This window comes from Ziziphus jujuba, chromosome 6 (assembly GCF_031755915.1).
Source record: "Ziziphus jujuba cultivar Dongzao chromosome 6, ASM3175591v1".
Taxonomy (NCBI): Eukaryota; Viridiplantae; Streptophyta; class Magnoliopsida; order Rosales; family Rhamnaceae; genus Ziziphus; species Ziziphus jujuba.
The window spans coordinates 13,145,349-13,170,618 of record NC_083384.1 but is presented as its reverse complement, the minus strand read 5'-3'; the positions used below and the strand labels follow the sequence as shown (position 1 = coordinate 13,170,618).

Genomic DNA, 25,270 nt, shown 5'->3' with positions numbered 1-25,270 from the left:
TCTAAACTCTCTCTTAAACTTCAGTAGTAAAAAACCTTCAAAGCAAAAAACTTGATTTACAAATGAAAATGGGACTCCTTTATATAGGCAAAGGAAAGCTTGTGAATAGTTGATTGAACAGTAATTGAACAGTGCTCTGTCGGTTGATTGAACAGTGATTGATATTTATACTCTGTCTCTTCCATATCTTTCATATCTGTTCTTCATTCCCTTGGTGCTATCCCTTGTTGGTATCAGAGCCATAAGTGTTTCGATCTATATGCTTGCTACTTCTTTTAGCACCCGTAGAGTATTATATCTGCTTAATTCATTCATTTCCTTGTTTTAATTTCTAAAGGTTTATTAAGCCAACTTTATTGTTGTCATTCGTGTTCGTCCCTAGCTGAACAGTAAATGGTCCGTGTCTGAACAATAAGTCCCAGGTGAGGCATGAGAGGAGCGGTCTGAGAGGTCAAGGGAAGAGAGCAATCATATGACAATAGTAAATTTGAATTAATAAAGTTTTAAAAATTAAAACTTGCAAATGGATAGATTATTTAGATCTAATTCTTCTACTAGTTCTAGGTTAAGTACTAGCTCTAGGTCATCACTTAATGGAAATCAAATACCAGACATAATTAATGAAGAACATTATAGTTTCACCTCTAATGAATCACTCAACCCAGATTGGAATATTCCTCCAGTTTCCCCTAGTGACATTTATCATCATAAAACTTGGTCTTTATCCTCCTTTAAAAGTGAATCACATATTAAAACTGTTGAACAAGTTTACACAATCAATAAAAATCATGAAACCTGCCAATTACTCACTAAATCAAACATCAATCAACATTTAAAAGATGGTTATAAATTTATGCACATAGGCTTAGTCCAAATAGGAATCAAACCCCTAACCAAATTAGGAACTAATTCATCTATACTACTGTGTCTTAGAGATGCAAGCTTTAAAAAGTTTAATCAAAGTGTTTTTGGAGTTATAGAAACCAGTTTATGTAATGGTCCTGTTCATTTTGACTGTTATCCCAATTTTCCAGTTAATTTTTTTTAATCTTTAATGAGAAAAAAAATTATTATTATAGCATCCTAAATACCATTTTGACATTATTATTTTTAAAATTTAATATTGATATGAATTTCTTAAAGTATATATTAATGTTAGTATCAAATTTTAGTATTGATTTTTAAATGATAAATGCTAAAATATAAGATTAGCAAGTTATAGATTTTATTTAATGACAGTGGTCCATTTTTTCTAATCAAAAGCGAAATTATAATAATTAATGTCTTAAGTGATTATAAAGTCCATATACTTTGATGTCATATGACCAAATATCAAAAAAATTTAACATGGTACCAAATTTATTATCAAATATTGAAGATACCAAATACAAGAATAATGCATTCACCAAAAAATAAATAAAATAAAAATACAAGAATAATGCTAAAACTTGATAATGAATTTATCCAAATGACGGGCAATTGCCAATTGGAGATGCTATTAGTTTACATAAGAGATGGCTCCCAGAGAAATAAAATTAATTATGCAGAACCACTTATTCATTTTACTGTAGGTCGGAGTGGAGTGGGTCACTTCACCACAAGTCGAGAGGAGGGCTTTAGAGAGAGAGAGAAAGAGAGAGAGAGAGAGAGAGACAGAGAGTGTTTGTGTGTGTGTGTGTGTGTGTGTGTGTTGTTGTTGTTGTTGTTGTTTGTGTGTGTATGTATATAACGTCGTCGATAATATCATCCTTCAAATTCCTCGGCCTACCAACCGATTTAAGTTTCACCTTGAAGGCCTCCTCTGCTCCTGACATTGGAAACTCTTCCTTCTTCTCAAACTCTTCAAAACTTTTCTTCAGCTTCAGCTTCCAAAGCCACAATTTTATATTCACAACCCCTTTTTTTTCACTTCCCCTTCAAGACCTATCACCACCGCATTTTTTCTTCCTGCTTGCCAACCCACCTAATGCTCCTCCACCTCTTACACAGAGTTTGGAAGAAGCCCAAGAAGCGTTTTCCGAGTTTCTTCAAGAATTCGGGGTTTCTCACAAGGATTCCACCTCCATTTCCATGAATTCGACTGGGAATTGGACGACCTTAAGCTCCTGGAAAAGCCAGGGGAAGGAGTTGGACTTGGAGTTGCTGGGCTTTAAGGAGAAGGCGAGATATTTGGCTCAAGACAAAGGTGATAATGGAAAGGCTGCTCTTTTGGAAAGTGCTGTTGGATTGAGTCTCTTTTCGGCTATGAACGTTGCAAGGTATCTTTCGGCTGAATCGCTTCCGGGTCTTGTTGATAAGGTAAGAGCAAAAGCAAGAAAGAATTCGCTATATTGTTATTATTATTATTATTTTTTTTTTTGGGGAAAAAAAAAGAAGAAGAAAAAAAAAGGGCATTTTTATGGAGATTTTTCAGTTATGGTTTCATTTCCATCAGGGAATTGTAGTATGTTGTTAATGGTAGTACTCAAATACCAAACATAAGTAAGTACAAATTATTTTGAGAGAAAAAAAAAAAAAAAGGGAAGAACAAATTTAATCAATATTTGTAATTGCTTAATTAAGTAAGACAATTTAAAAACTTTTAGAGATATTCAGTATTGGAGATAAATTTTAGGCCATGACCCACTTGGTTTTGTGATGGTGTATGCTCTGCTAATAAGCTCAGATACTACATCATTATCTAATGGTATATAGGTTCTAATGCTTTCTTTCTATCTGTTGCGGATCTGTCGCTTATTATGCATTTGGCTTGTACAGGTTAAGTATATGAAGGAAATATTCTTTTCTGGCAGTAATGGTAGGGGGCTTGTAGGCAAAAACGCTCACCAAATGATGATGCAGCTGTCAATTCCAATTAGTGAAGATTTGCAACAAAATTTGTCATTTTTCGAAAAGGTCTGGTATACCTATTCCAAAATTGAATAATCTATGTTCTTTTTTTTTTTTTTTTTTTTTTTTTTTGTGGGTGAAACTGCAATTTTCTTTACCTTAGTAGGTTTTTCATACTATTCTAGGTTTATTTTAATCTCGTATGTAGATTGCATAACATATAAGAATGTATATCTGGATAATTTTGCGTAACTGTTAGGTGAATGTTCAATAGATTGAAGCAAGGCGTGGGGTTTTGAACATGTTGGTATCCAAAGATACCTCTTTCCTTTTTCTGGTGGAGTCATTTCCACGTCTTCTATTGTTACCACTGGAATCCCATATGAAAGCTATGGAAGAGTTTCTTAAGAATATTGGGATCTCCAAAGAATTCATGGTAAATATATTTCAATTATTTCCACCCATTATTTTTTGCGATATCGAAGTCATTAAAAGAAGAGTTCTGGCTTGCAAGAAGGTTAGTAATTCTCTTTTATGATTGTTATTTATTTATTTATTTTTTTAAAGTTATGCTAAAATAATATTTGATCTCGATGATCTCAAATTTGCCCCCTACTACTAAGTTTTGATATTTCTGAAGCAGTTCAAATTAATAAGAACATATCCCATTTCCACTAATGTTGGCTTCAGCTTTTTCTCTGTGAGTTGTGGATATCTGTTCTCATTGGAATTTTGAACTTTGAGTTTTAAATATTGATTATTAAGGCGAACTTCACTGTCTCAAAATGTCGTCTAAATTTACTTTTATCTTAACCATCGCATCTAAAAGAATTTCCTAACTAGCAATACAGATTGACAACTTCATTTTCATTAATTTAATCATTTCTCTCTATCTTTTCATTTTGATGAGGTCTATTTACTGTTCTCCTGTATGAGTTCTTCACCTTGTAAGATTTAGTTTTAGTTCTTTTGTGTATATGATTTGGATAATAGAGGAGATTTTATGATTTGAGGCAACTTCTTCATCACTGCCAATTTTCCATGCAGGTTGACATGAAGGAAAACAATGTTGGTAAAATGCTAACAAAATTCCCTTGGATTCTATCAACTAGTATGCAAGAGAACTACAAGGAGGTTCTTTCTTTCTTTGATATGGAGAAGGTATAAAAGGACTTCTGTAATGTCAATAGTATGCTGCCTTTTTGCCAAGTTTCACATCAGTATTTCCAGTTTTGTCCATTTCTGTATTTGCCAGGCTAACAGCATCTTTTGTAATACAAGAATGAGCTATGTTACCATGGTAATACTTAGGTTTTTGGTTTTTAGTTGTTTCTACTTAATTGTGTGTAACATGCTTCTTTCAAATGTTTGTTAGTGTGTGTTAGTGGTAGTTGGAGTCTACTAGGCATAACCAATTAACTACAAACTCAAGGGAGAAAAACCAAAAACAGAAACACCAAATCAAAAACAATTAGTTTCCCCTTCAAATTTGTGTTTATTTGATATGCCTAACAAACTCAACTATCACTAACACGCTCTAACATTGATATTGATATTATCCATATATTTATATATATGAAATGGAAAAAAAAATATGATATTGATATCTGTACAATAATGCGCAGGCATATACAGAGATTCATGAAGCAGGGCGCTTTAACAAGCATCTTTGGGACAAACATACTCAAGAGGCTGAAAGAATCTGGCACCACATCCAAAAGCGAATGGGATGGATGCTTGTCATCAGTCAGCATTGGTAATGAGATAATCCCTATGTTTGAGGCAGTGCTCATGCTTGATTATGTCAATTGAATTTGTAGTGGAGCAAAATATATATGCCCAACAACAAATTCGCCAAGGCAATCCTAAGTAAACGATATGTATAAAGTCAATACGGTATTTACTTATAAGAGTTGATAATTATGGAAAAAGCTTAATTATTATTGAAGCAAACCAGTACATATATATGCAGCTTGAGGCGAAAGATAAAGATTACTAATACAACAACGTGAGCCTTACTAACGGATATACATAGTTATGCACATCAGATAGCTAAATGTAATTGTACAACTAACTAACGAATATACAAAACTACAATGCCTTATTACTACTATGGAAATATAATGGTATGCTGCTTTCAATAAGTTAATAGATATGGTTGACTACATTTCAACTTACAATGTTTGCTCTATAGTAAACTATATATTATTACTATTTAACTGCATCCTTCCATGAAAAATATATGAATAAGAATTCATTAGCACTACAAATTAACTAGCTAGTAATAAAATTATTAGCTGTAGCCAATTATATGATTTATCCACATAATTACTTTGGAAATGGAAAAATCATTTTTTGCAAGTGCATATTATGTGAAGGGAGAAGATATAACTTAAGAGGTCGAGTGTCACCTTGACGTGGTGAAACTCATTTGGAGATGTTAGTTGTTCCTTGAAAGGTTCAAAGAAAGTGTATTGCTGGTTAGTACTTTAATTTAGTTTTCAATACTCTATATATCCCAAGGAGGGGGAGTAGTATGACCCATTTTGTATTGGTTCAAAGATTCTTTCACAAAATAATCCTCTTTTTTTTTTTTCTTTTTTTTTTTCCGATTTATTAATTTTGTAATGAAAAATGTAGGATTTTGTCACCTCTCCAATTATCTCTCTATTAAGTTGAATTTTTGGGCCCTAGCACTAATTTGTTGAGGAGAAATTGATTAGTTATTAAATAAGGAAAGAATATTTAGTAACTGATGCCTTAAATTTGTTGATAAGCAAGAACGTACGGATTGCACTATTGATATCCTATATTCCTAATTAATATATATATATATATATATTTTGTAGAATAAATTCTTAATTAATATGATAAATATCCATTGACTACTATCCTGGTATCCCTTTTGACTTTAGTCATACATATTGTTGGGCGAAACCATGAAAGGAATCCAAATACAGGCCCAAAGTCTTACCAACAAAGATGTGCCTTTGGTCAAACATAGGGGAATTTGGCCCAATAGCCCTGTTTGAAGGAGGCTAATAAAATCTACCCACGTTGTTTTAAAAGTTTTTGTTTTACCCTCTTACTTTTTTATATTCCCAAATCATCCTTAGAAATAAAAATTAAAATGAGAAGCTTTCGCATTTTTTCTGAAAGCGGAGTACGAAGAAAAAGAGGAAGAGAAAAAGCGGAAGAGAAAGTGAGAGAGAACGGTGAAACGGCTTGGGACGAACGGAGAGTTCTTCAAGAATAGTAATCAGATCAACTTTTCTTCTCTTTGTTTTTATTTTTCCTTTTGTTTTCGAAACCATTAATTCATAAGAATATATAAAACGAAAATAATATACATGATCAGTAATCACCGACATGGTTGAAAGCCAGCCTAGTAATCAGATCAACTGGCCTCTTTCCTTGAAATGATTTAGATTCGGAATGCCAAAAATCAAATTGCAAAGCAAAAGATCCACAGCCGAAAGTAAAAGCAAAACTGTGGTGGCAGGAACTGTTGAGCAATGTCAATTTTTCCATTGTTGTATCCCAGTTGTTGCTCCATCTCCCATTCGGTTCAGTTTATACTATTTGGCTTTTAAAGTTGTGGATCGGCTCATTACTCATTGCAACCAAAGTTTCAAAAGAATCGGTGGGCATAGTAAGTAGACAAAAAAAAAAAAAAAAAAAAAAAAGCCCCAGCCAATGGTTTTTATTTATTTATTTCTTTATGTTTTTTTACTCGAATTTTCTAGTAAAAAATGAAAGAAAAAATGAAAGAAAAATTTCATTAGTTTTTTATCTTCAAAGTTCAATGGGATTGTGTATGGGTTTGGGAAGAAGAAAGAAGGAAAGCAGTGCAGGGATGGTGCTTCTCGGGGAAGGAGGAAAGAAAAAAGTAATATTTTATTTTAATGAAGGGTAAAATAGGAACAGATGGGCAGATATAAAAAATTAGCAACCTATTTTGGTGGGTATTGGGCCACATTCCCCGTCAAAAAGATATTACAAAAGAACCGAATTACAGAGTCTTACCTTTTGTTGTGCATTAGGCATTGCATGGGCTTTTCATCAAAATAAAACAAGAAAAGAAAAGTATCGTGTGGATTTGTATTTAATTTAATTTGAACAATAAAAATGGAATTCATATTTACTAATTTATTTTATTTAATATACTAATTTTTTAATTTTTAATTTTTCAATATTAAAAATTTAATATCAAAAATAAATTTTAGATCCTATAAACTTTATTTTTAATATCTATATCAGCGTGTTTTACAGGATATGTTAATTTTTTCTTTAAAACAACGTTTCGGATTATAGTATATTATATATTTCCAAAGAGGCTCTTGAATAATATACTCATATTATATAATATTTATGATTTTTTTCTTCCAACATAACTTTACTATTCATGAATGGGTATTAATTAATTATAATATTTTCCATTCGGGACATGTGTTGGTATGTATAAATAGATAACAGTGAAATAAAAGCCTGTGTAAGGAAATCAGGGAACAGTGGGAAAATAACGAAGTGAGAGAAAGAGACAACCCATCATGCCTCCAAAATGACAAAATGAGTTAATATCGTTGAATGTTAAAGATCAAAATTCAAATTAGAAGGCTATTTTTGGACAAATATTTCAAACATGCAGCCCTTATAACCCACGATGTAAGTTATGGGAATGCAAGTGTGAGCTAATTTATAAAGCCGATCCAAAGCACATAGCAAGGAAAGAAAATAAAAAGAAGGAGACCACGCAAAAAATATAAAAGCAGGACATTTTTTCTAGTGGATGGATATATATGTTAATTAAAGAACTAGCCATGTATACTTTTTAACATATATATATATATATATAGAGAGGCAATCTTTCATCAAAATATTTTGATAGAAAAATTGTTGAAATATCTTTGTTATTAATTTTTGAATTGACTTAAAAACTAAAATTTAAAAATATTTTTATTGTACAAATAAGTTAAATGAAATATTAAAATCTGGATAAAAATGGATCTTATATAGTAAAATCATTTACACTCTAAAAATAATTTTATATTCTAACTTTTTAAACAATCTAAAAATGTTAAAAAGTGGAATCTTACTTATGCCAAAACCATTAGGATATCCTATTTTCATTTATATGTGTTTATATGTATACATATGTTATATATATTTATTTTAAAAAAAAAAAAAACTTATATGTTGGTTTAACAAGGTAGACTAGCCGAACCACTCAATCCTAACTCATCTCTATGTATTGGAAAACAATCGAATGCCCAGTACCACCATTACATACAAGATTTTCTCCTAACTTTGACTACATAATACATTTAAAAATGCCAAAACAAAAAATCACATTACAATAGAAATAGAATATAGATAATTGGATCTTCCTGTATACTATAAATTAACTACGACTGTGGATCAAAACACACTCCAAATAATTCAACAATCTGCAGAGAAAATTCAGTGGCAAAATTATTATTTTTTTGCTTAGTGATTTCAAATTTTTGAATTTAAAAACAAAAATATTCCTTCATCGCAATGTTTAAAAATGTAGAAAATAAAAAACAAATTGAAACAAAAAAGAAGAAAACAAAAATTAAAAACAATTTTAATTAATTATAAGCAAGCAGGCAGAGCTCGTCAACACCAGAAAAATAGTCATAGTCAATAAACAGAGAGTGAGATACACACATAGCCCTACAATTTTTAGAATTGATGGATAACATGCAACATGTGCATTGTAGTCTTAGTCAATAAACAGAGGGTGAGGTACAAATACGGCCCTCCAATTTTCAGAATTGATGGATATCATCCGGGAATGCATACATAAAATCGAAAATGACGTATATCGGTGCAAATTAATCAATGTGACCATGTACGGGTCTTTTACTTAATGAAGAAGAATCCCAAACATTTTTGTATTTTATTGACTCATTCACGGTTGATTAAAATTGATTTAATCGTATCTCCAATAACATTAATACTAGAGCTATTAAAACGTTAATTAAATTTATTTATTGCGATTATAATATAATAATATTTAATTAGTATTTTTTTCATTTATTTATTCATTTAAAAATGTATTTATTTATTTTTAAATTACATTCATATATTAATTAATAATATTTTAACACATATTATTTAATAAATATTTGATGCTAACAAATTGGTTTATTTATTGTTTGTTAACACCGTTCGTTTTTTTGTTTCTTGTTTTTTATTTTTTCATTTTTTTTAAAGTAATATATTTGATGATAGTTTCTGTTTTTAATTTTATTTTCAAAAAAAAACAAACCTGTTCGGTAAAACCTTCTTTTTTTTTTTTGGTTTTTTTGTTTCTTTCTTATACAGTCATTAACTGTTACAGCAACGTTTGAACACATTAAATATGAGCCCAATACTCATAAGCCAGTCAAACAAAACTTTGCACCCTTCAAAATTTAGATCACCCAACATTTTTTTTTTCAAAAAAAAAGAAAGAAAAGTTTTCATTCTCCTTGTGTTAACAGAAAAAAGCCGTTTAAAAAAAATGGAAAAAAAAAAAGATTACTAAACATGTTTAAGTTTTTTTTATCCCCTAAAAAAACAAAAAACAAAAGACCGATTCTGTTAACAAATGATTTAATTGTTCAATGTGAATACGTATATATATATATATATATATATATAGTCAGACTCATATTACGATGACCTAATAGTTTTAATATTAAATCTTTCTTTATTAATTTTTAGATTATATTAAGAATTCTGATTTAAAATTAAAAAAATAGTCAAATATAAATTTAATGACGTACTAAAATCTTATTTAAGAAAAATAAATCATGTTAAAATATAATTTTAAATCTGAGTACTTGAGGGAATCCAATGACTAAAAAAAAATTTTGATGTTAGCACTGATATTAAATACTTGATTTGAGCATAGCTCTCTCTCTCTCTCTCTCCCTCTATATATATATATATATAAATATATATTCTTACCACATATAAACTCTATTTATCTCTTATTCAATTTTTTTTTAAATTTTTGTTGGACTTCATTATTTATTATATTACTTAATTTACAATAGCAATATTATAAATACTATTTAATCTATCAATATAATAGAGCACATATTTTTTTTTATAGATATATTGATTAACTAATTGATACTTCTTGTATTATTCATAATATATAGTACAATATATTATTTATTTAAAAAAATACTCTATATTTATAGTGCAATTTATCTTTGCCCTTGTCTTATTCAGGGACACAACATTCTTAATTGTTTAAGGACAGTATAAAACGAAAGAAAATTTTAGAATTTGGGACTACTCAAGACATTTAAAATACAAATGGTTTACTCCTAACAATTTCTTTTGCATCATCTCATTAGTTCAGATATATGCAGTATTTATAATTATAAAAAGAACATATTGAGAGAGGGAACCAAAACCATAGAGGGTCATTTTCCTTCAACAAGGATTTTAAAGAAACAACTCTGTGCTAAATAATGCCTTATTGTAAGTTAGCTTGAATGAATTGACTACTCTTTAGCAGTATACTACGAAGGTCCACTAAGATCACCTATTCTAAGCAATTTCGTACAATTCCAACCACCTTATACTTGAGTGTTTTTTTTTTTTTTTTTTTTTGTTCATTGTTCTTTGTATCTCTGGTCTGGATCTTTTCTTAAGTACATGAATGCATGATCTGAACATGAATTAAGTATGTGCGATCAACGTACATTTTTAGCATCAGGTTAATGGAAAATAGGTTTTATAGCAACTGTTCAAACGAAATTGGAGGTTGAGAGATAAAGTAACAAGAAAGTAAAAGTTGAAGGGAAAAGTATAAATGGAGGTAAAAGTTGATGGGCAACTGTACTGATAACCCCAAATAATTATTCGTACATAACAAAATGTACTGAGCATATCTCTTTACAAGTTTCAGCTCTGATTTGAAAGCGCGATAGAAAGGGACTCGTGGCGACGAAACCTCAACTGCTTTGCGATGAAGGCGTCCACAGAGCGGTTGAACTCCTCGTCACTCAACTTCATATCATTCGGGAACTTTTCCGTTTCGGAAGGGCAGAGCTCTTCATGTTTCTTCACAGAACACTCTCGATTGAACTTCTCAGAATGCATCCTTGTCTTGTAAGCTTTTGGATGATAACCGGAATCTGTATCGGAGTCCATATGATCAGTGTCAACTTCATAATTTTTAATATTAATGGTGCTCACCTCAGAGATTATGTTCTGCTTGTCTTCGTGCATAATATCCTCTTCTATTGACGGGGTCATACTGGAGCTGAAAGTAGTAGGACTCGATTGATAGATTAAGCTTGTGCGTTGGTTGTTATTATTATTTTCATATGGGATGGTTTCCCGGTAGTCGTAGAGTTGGGCCTCGACGACGTTGTTAGCAGACTGGTTTTGTTGGCCAGAGAATCTTGCTGATGATTTGGCAATGAGATAGATGATGATTCCGTGACAGAGGATAAAAGCGAAGAGTGGACTAGCGATGACGGTGAAAAGCTCCCGGAAGTACTCGCCCGAGATTTTGACGGCATAATGGAGCCGAGTGTAGGTGCACCAGATGATTTGCAGAGCAACAAACAGTTCAGCCAAACGAAACAGCTGCTTTGCGAGAATTCCAAGGCGATTATAATCATACCTTTGCATTGCGCTGCAGGCTGGCCTTCTCAGCTCAACGTGACGTTTTCCAAATAGAGAGGATCACAACTGAGTCCGACCAACAATGTCTATAATTATATATATATATATATATATATATATGCACCATATCTATCTCCATGTCCATGCTAATTACACGGTTAAAAGTTAACCATTTAATTAATTTGACTGCGTTTGACTAATAGTTTGAATTACAAAAGTGATCCAGAGAAAAAGTGTTTTTTTTTTTTTTTTGAATTTTTGGTTTTTTGAATGTTTAATACTATACCCTTTTACCTTTAATTAGTTTAATAGCATTCACAAAAAATTAAGAGAATTAATTAATTTGTCATATAAGTTAAAAATTAAGAAACTTGATGGGAGTGGGTAAGATGTAACAATCAAGACTGGTAGGCAAATTGATGCAAACCAAATCGCTGACATATATGGCTAATAGCACTTCTCAACTATGTTGTTGTAGCTAGCTTAGAGGATAGGGAATTAATTATAACTTGCACAATATGAATCCCCAAACATTTTTATTCACGCTTGCACACTTCTCGCCTAGATTTTTTTTTTTTTTTTTTTGGATATTATATTCAATTTTTTTACTTTGATGGTCCTTCATTCACTTTAATGCTGATAGCAAAATCTAATCTTAATCACGTATGGTTTTTTATGGATCTCATACGGAACAGGACCCACTTAACATGTACAACCCTGACCACAAGTTTTATATAGACCAAAGACTAAAACTCCAGTATAATATTCACCAGATGATAGGATGCATCTATCTTTAAATTATATAAAACTCATTCAACATCTTGAATGAGAATAGCAAATATTTTTAGGGGATAATTTTCATATAAGGTTTTTTGATAAATAAATTAATTTCTTCAATTTTTCTAATCTAAAGGTTCATATTTGTCTTTTTAAAAAATCCTTAAATATTTTATATCATATCTAAATGACATTTATTTTTTTACCTAATTATTTATTGTTTTCAAAATAATCTCTCTCTTTCCTCAATCTCAATCATTTTTATCTCTCTTTAATCCCCAATCCTTCAATTTTTTTTCCTTTCTACTCTGTATTATTTTTCACTTTTTCTAAACAGATCTTTGTATTTTCAAAACCTTTCTACAATATATTATTTAAATAATTAAATCATGAAGTTGAAAAATCTTTTACATCAACAAAAGAACATATATATATATGTATATGTATATAATATTTACTATTTGACAATCTGAAATACTTCTTATATATATATTAAACTCTTTTTTTAGAGAAGAACATACAATTTTTGGCGCCAAAAATCAATAATGCCATGAAACTCTTCTTCATATATATATATATACATATAAATTTTTTTATTCTTGGAGAAAAGAAAAAAAAATATTTATGTGTTAAAATTAGAGATTAGAAATCAAATAAGAAAGAGGAAGAGCATTTTACTTTGAATTTAATTAGGAGAGAGAAAATTTGATTTTGAAAAATAATTTTATAATTTAGGTAAACAATATATGTAAAATTATATAATACAACTAATATAAATAAATTTAAAAAAATAAAAATGAACATGAAAAATAAATATTACTGTTAAAAAAAATGAAAAAATAAATAATGCATGAGATAGACTGTTAATTATGAATTGAAAAAATAAACTAAAAAAAAAAATAATAATAATACAATAAAAATAATAATTCTTTTATGTAAGTAATTCTTTCAAAACCTTTCCTCCTACTCTTATACAAAGTCGTTCAATTATTTAATCGCCGTCACCTCAAAAAGTACGGCATCTGATTTTAGTTATAAAAACAAAAAATTTATTATTAAAAATGTATATATCTTGTGTGTTTTATTGGTTCTTTCTACATGGCTCCATTCGTGGGAAAAATCTGAAGATCAACATCAAGACTCGAGCCATGATAGAAAATCAGTATAGATGTATAGTGAACGTTTATCACGTGAACAAGTAAAGTGCAAAGCTTTTTAGCCAAAAAAAAAAATACTAATAATAATAACACCCAAAAAAAAAAAAAAAATTACTCTTTTGCCAAACAAAAATCAAAGTGTAAAGCTCTATCAAAAGGGTATATACAAAGTTAGATAGGTTTACTTAACTGTATAATTACAGTTGAGGTGTAAAAGTTTTATAACTACAGTTGCTTGTAAACGTTGTTAAAACACAGTGAATATATTAAAGTTGATTCATACATATATTTTCTTGATTTTCTTATTGTCAAAATTCGTCATAGAGTTCATAGTTGCTGAACAATCATATATATATATATGTAAATTAGAAAGGTATTAAATACATATAGTTATATCATGTATTGTGAACCAATGTTTGATGGCTGTGGAAATTTTGCTTCAATTAATTAATTGCCCAACCCAGCGAGAGCAATGGGCCAGATCCGCAGTTTTGTTTTTCTAATTAGATAACGCTAGTAATTAATGCCCCACCTACCTGTACTAGTTTCCACTAGTTAGCTGGCACAAATTAGTGAGCACGTAATTAAGCTAGCTGATCGAAGACATGGCCAGTGACAATGTGTTCACGTTTGCCCAAATTTACAATGCGACTGGAGACGCTGTAATGGCTGATACTTCGCAGCACCATGATTGGTCTAGTGGGTTTGGAGATGTTTCATACCCAGCACATCTTGGCAGTGGAGAGCGGGGCTCGTTTTACTCGTATCAAATCTGCTGCTGCACAACCTGCTTGCTCATCAGGGGTCTTCGCCTATCGTGGCCAGTGTGCTAATGGAAATACCTTTGATTGGATTGTGGCGTGGGACAATCCATTCAATTGGTTGAAGGAAACATATCAGCACAGAAACAACTTTAATATAGAAGAGTATGGTTCCAAAAGCCTAAACCATCATTAGCAATTCGACCAAGCCAAGCTTCATGTATCCATTTGAAAGGGGGTGATCTTCAACCACTAAGGAACATAGTTTAATGGGTAGGAATTTCAAGATAAAGAAGATGATAAGAATATGTTTCCCTTGGGCTCAGTTTTCCCAATATTCAAGCATGACTTTGTGTTAAATAAGGTCATGGTCAAAATTGGGAATCAAATATTATTTGAAATTGATAATAGCATGGTTGGTTCATTGTTATCATCGTTACCATTTTCGTGAGAGGCTGACAATTTGCATTAGTTCCAACAATGACATATTGCATCTGAACTCCATTCCAAAAGGGCTTTACAATTTTGGATGATTTATGAACAACAAATATAATGTGTTATCCTTTGAGAGTAGTTTCTCTATTCACCTTGATTGATTCCCCCTTAAGTGATTGACACGGCCTCTTTCTGACGAGTTATGAAGAATCGGCAATACCAAGGAGAAGGAAAACATTTAACACGAAGAAGAAAAGGGTTTCTCAACCAAAAATAAAAAAAAAATAAAAAAAATAAAAAATAAAAATAAAAAAGGTTAAAGAGAGACAACGGCATCAAAAGTCTTTGGCTTTTTAAAATGACATAAAATTAATGGTGCACATGGTACAATATGATTTTCTCTGTGTGTCATCATTTTTCAGGTCAGTTTATAATGTGTATTTAATGATTTTTCTATTTAGGAAAAGGAATCCTTAAACTTTTTTTCCATTTTTCCTATAAAGAAAAAAAGCCTCTTTTTCTATCAAAAGAAAAATAGAAAATAGATTACAAATGTTAGAGATGCAGTGAACCAGTATTCGGTGGGCAGGGTTCCCATCGCTAAACCTTGAATTGATGGAACTTTCTCAGGAACTTTCCCTTAAAAAAAACAGTGCATTTTGTCACGGCTATTGCTGTGAAGTCCAGCCGCACCACCACTGTACTGACAGTGTGAAGACTGCACAGCCACCATTTTTTACAATGACTATTGCTGCATTTAACACCGAAATCCAACTCAACAATTGTGGACTACTATCAGAAGCTGTTGAAGATTGTGGCCATGCAACCGACCTTGTAAGTCTATAAATAGGTTCATCCCGTTACATTCAAGAAAAGCAAAAAGAGCAAGCTCAATATCATCCCAAATGAGGAGTATTGAGAATAAACTCTGAGAGAGAATGTGTTTAAGTTCCAGAGAGAGCTTGAGAGAAAAGTGAGTAATTTCAGAGAGAATTTGACAGTGTAGAGAGAGGTTCCATGTGAAAATCTCCACGAGAAAAATTTTTATTTTTGTATTATATTTCCAAAAGAATAATAAAATTTTTTTTATTTTTCTTCTCATATTTCTTCTCAATTGCCTCCATTATTTTACATTTCATAAATCAAGCTCTTTGTAGTTTTATGGCCCAAAAAAGAAAAAAAAAAAATCAAGCTCTTTGTTTTCAGTTGCGTTTAATTAATTATATATAAGTTTTGGAATTTTGGATTTGTAAGCTGTTGGGTAGAATACTTAAGGCTTAGAATTCAATTTGGCCTCTTCCTCAACCGCCAACTTGGACCATTCCTGTGAATTCAATCTTTCTCTTCCTATTCAGTTTGGCTTCATGAAGAGCGTACATGAATACCCAGGAGAAAGGAACAAAATCTAGGAAAATTGGAACCGACCTTTTTATTCTATTAAGTTTTTAGCGCTCAAGTCCTTTTCTTGATTTTATTAGCTAGTTTGCAATTTTTAATTTTCATATTATAAAGCTATTTAGTGTCACATGCTCTCTGTTTACAGAGCAAATTCAACCAATATGTGCTACTTTATTTTAAAGCAGTATTTCAAAATCACAAAAAAAATGATAGTACCCACTATCTTTTTCTCTACCTTTCTTATGTTCCATAAACTTTTATTTCTCTTTTTTTATTTTTTTTATCTCCTTCTATTCTTTTTCTTGAAATATTTATTTGTTAGGTTTTAATAAAATTTAAATAATTAATAAATTATACATATTATTCATTTTTTTTTAATCTACACATTATCAGAAAGCAAAGTTATTTTTCGATTTGATAAATTATATATTCATATTGTTTTCGCATAATGAAGTCTCAATAACAAAATAGTACTTTTTCATATTTTGGTATGTGTAAGGTTTGAATAGAATGGAAAATTCTTTGTCTACTATCCATGGTTGTTCGTTGGCTATTTCAATGGATGGCCTGCCATTTGATTCCATGATTAACAAAATAATAATAACAACAACAATAATAAATTAAACACATATATTGAAATCTATTTATGAAAACCATGAGATAGTTTCCAGAAGATCAATCAATTGTGTTGTCTTTATATTTTGTTTATGTTACATTCACAAATAGGCAGTTGCCATCGTCTCCTCGCTATGCAACTGTTCTTTTTTGCGGATAAGTATCGCTGCAGCCTTCTCTAGGACAATAAGGTTAACTTCTTGTCTTCTTTTTCCCACTAGAACAATCTCAAGAACCTAAATGCCTCCTTTGTGCTTAAAAAAGTTCTTGAGGAAAATTGTATTTCAAATTAAAACTTTTTTGCTTAGTCCTCAATTGGATATGGTTGTAAAAGACACGAATCGAAAATTGGTTTTTCAAGCAAGGAAACATTTGTTTACTGCATTATTTTCATGTCTTCTCCATGTTTTGTTCTAATTTATTACAGTTTCCAATTATTTTTCTGTATTTCTTACACTTAAATCTGTGTTTTTCTTTTACTATTTTAAAGCTAGATTTAGCTCCTCTCATCAAGGACTCAGGATCAAATTTAAGAGAAATTTTTTAGTATTTTTTTGCGGAAACCTCATTGGCTTCTCCAAAAGCTGCCTCTTTCAAGTACTTTTCAGCCAATTGGACTCTCTTCACATTCTCTTGTTCTTGTACAAGCATATTACCATACTTAAGTAGCTGCCCAAGTGTCATATTTGGTTGCTTAAAAGTTGGGGGTCCTTCCTTTGAGTTCACAAGTTTTTTCCCAATGTGTTCTACTCCAACTTTGGAGATCCACTTCCTAACTTGATCATCATAAACTCTGGCCCTCAGGGCTCCAAAGAAGTCTGCATATAAAAAAAAAAAAAAAAATGAAAAACAAATGGTTGAAATCTAGTATTGCATTGGAAAATACAGTTCAAAGTCATAGAACCTACCAATGGACTGCCCTGGGAAGGTATCAACAAGCTTGACAATGTCCTCATTGGGAATATTATCAGTTCGGAAAATACCAGAGCAGACTCCAATACAATCTTCACGAGTAGGTGCCCAGTAGAATTTCTCCATACGACCATCGCGGATAAGAGGAGCATACAATGTTGAGAAGTCATTCCCGGTGACTATGACTGGTACACTTGGATTATCCTCTTTGTTGTACATGCCAGGGAGTTGAACATTTGTGGGGTTATCAGCAATGTTCATTAGTGTAGCATTTACCATCTGATTATTGACTGTGTATTGGGTGGTCCCATTGAGCCTACCAGCTCCTGCATCAAGATCATTGATGAAGAGGCAACACATTTTCCCTTTCCTAATAATATCTGCTGCTTCTCTATATCTCTGTCTGATTAATTTTGCAGGCTCCCCTGCATTTCCACTTTCTAATTCTCCAGCACTCATTGAAATGGGACTAAAGTAATCAAATAAAACAGAAAGTACTTATTAGGGTTTTGCTTTAAATTTTTCAAATTTTGTTCCCTAGAAGACTATTTGAACTATTTTTATTCTTTGTTCAGGCATAAAAGTCTACTTACTTGATCCCCATTTTGGCAAAGACAAGTTCACATTGGAATGATTTTCCCTGACCTTTGCCTCCCCATATACCCAAAATAAGAGGAACCTGTCATGGGAATTTGTAAACATCCCAATAGTTCATTGTGAATTTATACATATATATAATTTGCCATATTAAGAGTCCAAATTCAATCAACAAACCTTAATGTTTGGAAGGTTGAGAAAGTTCTTGGTGATATGAACAACAACTTTGTCCATGAAAGCTGGAGCAATGTAAAACCCATCCATGTTGTTGTCCATATTAAATCTGATAAAAAATCCCAAAAGTAAACACGTTTTGATCTTTTATGCAACCAAACACATACATTCCTGACCCAATTGCCAAAATCTTGCTTTTAAACATTAAAAAAAAAAAAAAAAACAAAAAATCAAACTTTGAATCATAGACTTACTGGCGAAGGCCAAGACTAATATAGTCATAGGAGGTCATGACAGCATGGTGTGTCCCAGAGCCTGAAGGAGCTTGGAAGAGAGTGTCAACCATTCCTTTTCCCCTAGTAATATCTTGCTGGTCATCTGAAGTGTCCAAGGCAAGTCCTTCCCATCTGTCCTGCTTGGAACTCTTGGACAAAATCCTCAATTGTGTACTCTTTCCCTGTGTTTGATATTTGGATTACATTAAGAAAATGGAAAAAGAAAACATCTTTTCGAAGAAAATAGAACATTCAAAGAATGAGAATTAACACCCTGTACTATTTTCTTGTTCCCTTATTTCAAAATAAAACATATGGAGAGCTTACCTTATTCTTATTCTTCAAGTTTTTGGATGAAAAGGGAAAGCTTGAAGAAGAAACTCCAGCACCAAGTCCAAACCCATTTAAGTTGAATTGCACGGAATGTTCTGCTTTCTTTACACCCAACAGACTAAAAGTTTGAATGAAATTACAGATACCATCTTTTACAAATCAAATTAAATTTGACCCAAGAAAAGAATGTCTCTTAATTGTGCTAGCAGAAGATAGAAAAATAATAATAATAATAATTAAGAAAGAGAGAGTTTTATGATTTAAGATTTCGTTTCAATGAAAACAGAGTAAACAAGAACATCAGGAACATTAACAAAAAAAGGGCGGGGAAAACAATGTACCGGTGCAATGGAAAGAGCTCCAATGGTTGAGATTGAAATTGCCATGGAGTGTAGAAAATCTAACAGTGGTGGTCAAACAGAGGAATTCAGATGGAGTGGTGAAACTATAATTGTTTTTGTATGCATCATTATGAAGGAAAAGAGAAAGATTGAGGCACACTTTATAAGGAAAATGGAGGCAGGCAGGCAGGAAGGCAGTGAGTTGGGCATGGAAGAGAGCTGAGAGAAAGTGAATCCTATTGGCTGACGCAATACAAGCAACAGCAAGACAAATGGAATCGCGGGTATTTCTTGGGGTGGGGGAGGTTGACGTTGGTTTTGGATATTGCGGGTTGATGGGCTACCACGGTTTTGCTAACAGACAATTATGGAGGCTTCTGCAAGGAAATAATTTGCAATTTATTTTTTAATATATAAAAGAAGAAAGGCGTATTTTTAACTTAAAATCATATGGACAATTAAACATGGCTTTTTCTTTTTTTACATAAATTTGCCTTTTGGAATGCATATAAGAAGTTGGCTTTTGGAAACATGTATACATGCATATTAAACTGACAAAAACAAGTTAAAACAATCTACAGTACACATATCCAAAAAAGAAAACTTCCTGCTGACAAAACAGGATGTCAACTAGTGAGAAATTAATAGGGGTGCGCCTACCCGAGTCAAATGGCAAATAGAATTCTTTCTTTTAATATTTTGTTAGAGAGAGCACGTGTCAGAAGCCCAATACGTTTCATTTTCATGATGGTTCTGTGACATGTAGAGGAGTGGGTTACAAATGGTACTGACCTGGATGGGACATTTTATATATATATATATATATATATTTTTATGAGAAAGTTCCTGGAAGATGGATCTTAATAATTGCCTTCCATCCCCAAACTGTTTATTATTATTATTATTATTATTTTGATAAAGCATCCCCAAACTGTTTATTATTATTTTTATTATTTTGATAAAGCATCCCCAAACTGTTCCGTCATATCTACATTTTTATTTATTTTTTTCGTTCGGCGGGTGTAATAGTGACGTTGCAAACGGATAGTAGTATAATTTTAACAGACGACGACAAAATTGTCTTAGTATGCAGGCTTTAATTCTCTTTGGACTTTTTATACTCCAATCAGGTCGTCATTATGCTTTTCTTGGGCCTCATGACATTTAACAGAGCCCGGTCAATTGGCTTTTTTCTTTTAAAAAAATGTCCATCTCTTTTACTTTTCAATAAATTTCCACCTTTTATATTTTTTTACCCAATAAATTATCGAAAATAATTTTACAAATTTATTTTACTTTGATAATAATCTTTATTTTTATTTTTCAATTTTGATAAACATAAAAAAAAAAAATAAAACAAAGAAAAACTCTATTAGTCCAGCATGGAAGACAACACGCCCTATCCTCATTATGAAGGGGGCTCCGATCGTATGATAGGGAGTATAATTGAAGACGAGGCTTAGACAACATCAACTAAATCTACGCGACACCTATCAATTAGGGATATCAACGAGGCGGAGCGGGATTGATTTTTAAAATCCCGTCTCCGTTCCCGTGGAAAATTTTATATCCCATCCCTGTAATTTTTTTTGTTTTGTTAGGTGCGAGGCGGGATCGGAGATTTTGCGGAGCGAGGACGGGACGGAACGGTTTTCTCTATTTTATTTTTTAATTGATATATTTTTTTAAAAATTTATATAAAAAAATTATTTTATGATTAAAATATAAAAAAAATGACTACAATGCAATAAAAATATAATAAATACATTAAGGAACAAATTTACAATTATAATAAAATACATATTTTAAAAAATAAATAAAAAAAAGAAAATGATTTTACATAAATAAAATTTTATAAAAAAAATAATAAATATATATATATATATATATTATATATCGGGGCGGGGTTCCCGGCCCGTCCCTGACTCGGTTTTTAGGCATTTGTCCCGAGTCCGTCCCGCATCCCCGAATTTTCGAAAAAAAACCGCCCCGTTAGAGGCGGTGCACCGTGATTTTGGAGATGGACGGGACAAATTGACATCCCTACTATCGATGAAGCTTCCATGGGAAATGGGCTGGGTGAAAGGATGTCCATCAAGAGGTGCCCTTTCCATATGGAGGGGTTCACAAGCCCTTTCCATAACTTTTTTTTTTTTTATTTTTTTATTTTTTCACGGGGATGAGATAGTCTTACTTAAATTTATTTACACTTTATTTTCTCTCCATAACAGAATGCCCTTCCTAATGGAAGTGGAGTAATATTATTTAATTTTGTCTATACCCCACTCCTTTCTAATGAGGACATGACTTGTTGTCTTCAAGAAGTAAAAATTAATTTGGTAATGTTATTCATTAAATATCTGCACTCAATTAATAATAATTTTCAAAAGACTTTTTAAGAATTAAAAGTATTTTAAACATAAAAAATAAAATTTTTAAAACTTCTACAATAATGTTTTTTATATCATATTATTTATTTATTTTTTTAATGAACATTTATTGTTATGTTTTTTTTTTAATTTTTTGTTTTTACAATAAATATTTTAAAAATATTTTAATATAATATAATGGTCTTAAAATTTGATAAGTGTTAAATAATATTAATATAATATCAGATATAAAGAGTTTTTCTGGCTCTTCAAATTTGGAAAGCCAAATACATTTTGTATTTTAAAAGGTTAAAATATAAAATGAGTTGGAACTTGTTTTTAAAAATGGGCGTTTCAAAATAAATAAATTTATAATGGATAAAAAGCTCTTTAGGGATGCTCTAATATGTTCATAAATTTTAGAACTTATCAATTTATAAATATATTATCCAAGACATTTTAGTTATTTTTACTCAAAAAATTGTAGTAAAGTTAAGAATGAGGATTATGTTGTTAAAGTTTTTGAAAGATGACTGCAAAGTAAATCTTCTTCTTGTTTTTTTTTTTTTTTGGTGAGTTTATTTGGATAATACAATGATGGCATTTTGGATAATTTATTAGATAGAATAAGTTAAAAAATAAATAAAAATAAGAGAGATGGGCGTTGTTCTTTATTTTGGCTGAGGGGTGGATACTTTTATGGTTCCCCCCCCCCCCCCCCCCCCCCCCCCCCTTTCTCTTTTGATATGGATCTTGGTGACTAAGTCCACCATTTTTGTAAGTCCACATTCTAGTCCAGGAAAAAGTATCTCATTAAGAAAAAAAATATACATTTCCAACTAACTGGTTCTAATTAGTTATTGACATATGATCTATTTTAATACCATACATATGAAAAATTAAATTAGTTTTGTAAGTTGGATTAAAAAATAAATAAATAAAACGATGAGTGACATTTGTTTTCGAAAACCAAATGAATAAGTGACATTAGGTAACCCTTATATGTTTTGACAGGTGTTAGGATGCCGATGGACGCATCACATCTGTTTGTAGGAGTTGGAGGTTTGATTTCTAACAAATCTATCTGAGCTTTGGTGTAGATTCCACGTGCAAAAATATTGTAGAAGAGAATGATAAGGACAGCCGGATTGGTAATGGACAAAGTAGCTTGTGAACTCGTAACGGATTAGAAAGCCGTAAGTTATTAATGTTCCCTAGTTGCCTAATATTTGGGCCAAAGATACTCAAAGGAGCCCATTTTTTTATTTATCAAATTTTATTTTATTTTATTTTTTATTTTGGATTAAGAGACTGTTATATAAAATACATGATTTTTTTTTTCCTTTTTGTTTTATATTGGAATGTAGGAGATTCAAATTCCCAATTATAAATTTCTAAATACTAATCCATTTTAATTTTAAATTATCCCCCAAAAAAAAAAAAACCAAAATAAACTATTCTCTCATTTTCTTAATTGCGGTTTTACAATACTTTTATTCCTAAGTAAGTAATTTTACGAATGAAGTTGCTGAAAGCATATTAAGTTAAGAAGTTCTTTGAAAAGTATCAAACATTTCGTCACTTATCAACTAAGTAATTAATAAGCATGTCCAGAACAGAATTACAAAGAGAAAGAAACCCCAGATAAGAAAATCACGCTTAATTTTCTTATTTATGTTTATAAAAAAAATAAAAAATAAAAATTTCGACTCCACACTCTGCTGAGCGGTATACTTACTTAAATATGACCATCCAAATTTTTACAGAAAGAATAAAAAACTGATCAAAGAACAAATTAAACACAAAACAAACTACTAATTTTTTTTATTTTTTATTTTTAAATATCTCCCAAAATCTCTGTCTAAAAATATTAAATTTTTTTAAAACAAAAAGTTAAAAATCAAATTAAAGTAATTTTTTTAAAACAAAAAGTTAAAAATCAAATTAAAGTAACTTTGTCGTCACCTATAGCTGGGGACTGAACCACGCAGATTTCTTTTGTTCTCATACTTAAATATACAACTCAACCCAACCAACACCTCAACAATGGCGGTCTCGGTCTTCTCCAAATCCGAATAATGCAACGTCTGCAACAACAGCACCTTCGGGTCGGCATCAAACTTCTGTTTCTCCAAGTTCCTCTCCGACTGCCACTTCAACGTATCGTGGGCCATTGGCGTCAGCCACTCCATTATCTCCTCCACCGCGTTCCTCCACCCTTCCGCCAGCGATTCGCCACCATCGCCACCGTAGAAACCTCCACGTTCATCATCTTCCTTCTTACTCCAGTGGCTCTTCAATTTCCTCCTGACCATCTCCTTCAACTTCTTCGGCAACATCTCGTACAAAGATCGCCGAGCGTTCTCGCCTATCGTCGCCGGCGCGTACAAACACCTCTCCGCGAATGTGATCACGTTCGCGTATCGAAGCGTCAATCCACACGCTCCGATCGTCGATTGCGGAGCCAATCGGTAAACTCTGTTTTTGTTTCCTTTATCAATGGTGTTGTTATCGACGGCGAATCCGATATTTTCGGAAAGATCCGGGTTCGGCGGCGATAAACGACTAGGGAACCGGACTAAACTTTTCGTTGAAGATTTCGGAATCGGACCGGATTTCGATGGTCCTTTATTTTTCTTCAGGTAAAATTTCCGATCCTCGAGAAGGCAACAGTTTTTTAGGCTTAAATTAGTTTCCGGTTGGAAAACTTTGTAGATTCTGGCATAGATGACGCAGACGATTCGAGCCATGAATCCGACCGATTTATCGAAGGTCTGGTTCCACAGAGAGGTCTTTCTGTAGCACTGAACTTGTTTTCTCTGATACTCTATTTTCTGATTCAAGAGCTCGAAATTTGTTTTTCCTAACTGTTTCGTATCCAGATTGTTCTTCCACCGCTCTACTTTCTTCTCCGATTGTTCCAATTCGGTTAGAGATTCCAATGCCACATTGAGATTCGCAGTTTCAGATATGAATTTCTTCATCTTCTCTATCACTTTGTTGGTCCTTTTCGAACCGAATTCGAATTTTTCCACATCAATGAGTCCGACCTTCAGGTCGGCGTAAAGGAGGTCGAATCGTTTAAGTCCGAAATCGGAGCACTTAGAGGCAAGTCGGGAGACAGCAATGGCGGCCTGATCGAGATCGTCAAGCCTTTCATTGAAAGCGAGATCCAACAGAAAGGTTTCATCATCTGAATTCAAGTACGAGACACCTCGGGACGATATGGTTTCGTTCCGGAGGCGGTTGATTTCGTCGTCGGTGAGAGAATTGTAGAGGGAGAGTAGGCGGGACATGATCTTGGCAGTTTCGAAGGAGAGGATTCCGAGAGTCGCCGGCGGCGGCGAGGACTTCTTGAGGGAAACAGAAGAGAGCCAGGCCATGGGAGGTGAGTGAGAAAGGTGGACGACGACGACGACCATGGCCTGTTGGAAAAAGGGTGGTTTGAGTTATTGTTGGGATTTGGAGAAGGAGGTTGTTTTTGTGGTGGTTTAGGCTGTTTGGGATTGATTGGGTTATATGGAGGACGTTGTGTGGGGATTGAAAGATTGGATATTTCGAAGCTTGTTCATGGGGACGCGTTTTAAACAGTTTATTTTGATATTATATAATGGAAAATTGAATTTTCAGTACAAGATA

General features: G+C 32.0%; 4 protein-coding genes across 11 annotated transcripts; 1 reads left to right on the top strand and 3 right to left on the bottom strand.

Moving 5' to 3' along the window:
• Window positions 1–1,520: 1,520 nt before the first annotated feature.
• LOC107428090 (uncharacterized) lies at window positions 1,521–4,782 on the top strand. 8 transcript variants are annotated; one of them, XM_060818593.1, is made up of 6 exons: window positions 1,525–2,298; window positions 2,758–2,895; window positions 3,104–3,346; window positions 3,877–3,990; window positions 4,085–4,129; window positions 4,455–4,782. In XM_060818593.1, exons 1-6 carry the CDS (start codon window positions 1,720–1,722, stop codon window positions 4,587–4,589), a joined length of 1,254 nt encoding a protein of 417 aa, XP_060674576.1. In that variant the 5' UTR covers window positions 1,525–1,719; the 3' UTR covers window positions 4,590–4,782. The 8 variants fall into 8 exon arrangements, with proteins under 8 accessions (XP_060674581.1, XP_060674576.1, XP_060674578.1 ...); XM_060818595.1 differs by having other exon boundaries at window positions 1,527–2,298; window positions 3,104–3,265; XM_060818598.1 differs by lacking the exon at window positions 3,104–3,346 and having other exon boundaries at window positions 1,521–2,298.
• Window positions 4,783–10,758: 5,976 nt separating this feature from the next.
• Window positions 10,759–11,493, bottom strand: LOC132804011 (uncharacterized). The gene has a single exon (XM_060817888.1). It carries the CDS (start codon window positions 11,491–11,493, stop codon window positions 10,759–10,761), a length of 735 nt encoding a protein of 244 aa, XP_060673871.1.
• Window positions 11,494–16,676: 5,183 nt separating this feature from the next.
• Window positions 16,677–19,602, bottom strand: LOC132804100 (ribulose bisphosphate carboxylase/oxygenase activase 2, chloroplastic-like). The gene is made up of 7 exons (XM_060818044.1): window positions 19,263–19,602; window positions 18,916–19,023; window positions 18,568–18,770; window positions 18,317–18,422; window positions 18,136–18,221; window positions 17,539–18,011; window positions 16,677–17,448 (listed from the first exon to the last, which is right to left on the bottom strand). Exons 1-7 carry the CDS (start codon window positions 19,305–19,307, stop codon window positions 17,174–17,176), a joined length of 1,296 nt encoding a protein of 431 aa, XP_060674027.1. The 5' UTR covers window positions 19,308–19,602; the 3' UTR covers window positions 16,677–17,173.
• A 3,990-nt stretch (window positions 19,603–23,592) lies between these two features.
• Window positions 23,593–25,053, bottom strand: LOC132804010 (protein PSK SIMULATOR 3-like). Its single transcript, XM_060817887.1, has one exon. It carries the CDS (start codon window positions 25,051–25,053, stop codon window positions 23,593–23,595), a length of 1,461 nt encoding a protein of 486 aa, XP_060673870.1.
• Between the last annotated feature and the right edge of the window lie 217 nt (window positions 25,054–25,270).

Bases quoted from the DNA above. Each gene is read 5' to 3' on its own strand.
- LOC107428090 (XM_060818593.1), top strand. From the start codon at position 1,720: ATGTATATAACGTCGTCGATAATATCATCCTTCAAATTCCTCGGCCTA. The intron at 2,896-3,103 runs GTCTGGTATACC...AATGTTCAATAG, and splicing joins ATTTGTCATTTTTCGAAAAG to ATTGAAGCAAGGCGTGGGGT. The intron at 4,130-4,454 runs GTAATACTTAGG...AATAATGCGCAG, and splicing joins GAATGAGCTATGTTACCATG to GCATATACAGAGATTCATGA.
- LOC132804011 (XM_060817888.1), bottom strand. From the start codon at position 11,493: ATGCAAAGGTATGATTATAATCGCCTTGGAATTCTCGCAAAGCAGCTG.
- LOC132804100 (XM_060818044.1), bottom strand. From the start codon at position 19,307: ATGGCAATTTCAATCTCAACCATTGGAGCTCTTTCCATTGCACCG. The intron at 18,771-18,915 runs GTAAGCTCTCCA...TATCAAACACAG, and splicing joins ACTTGAAGAATAAGAATAAG to GGAAAGAGTACACAATTGAG. The intron at 17,449-17,538 runs GTAGGTTCTATG...TTTTATATGCAG, and splicing joins CTTCCCAGGGCAGTCCATTG to ACTTCTTTGGAGCCCTGAGG.
- LOC132804010 (XM_060817887.1), bottom strand. From the start codon at position 25,053: ATGGTCGTCGTCGTCGTCCACCTTTCTCACTCACCTCCCATGGCCTGG.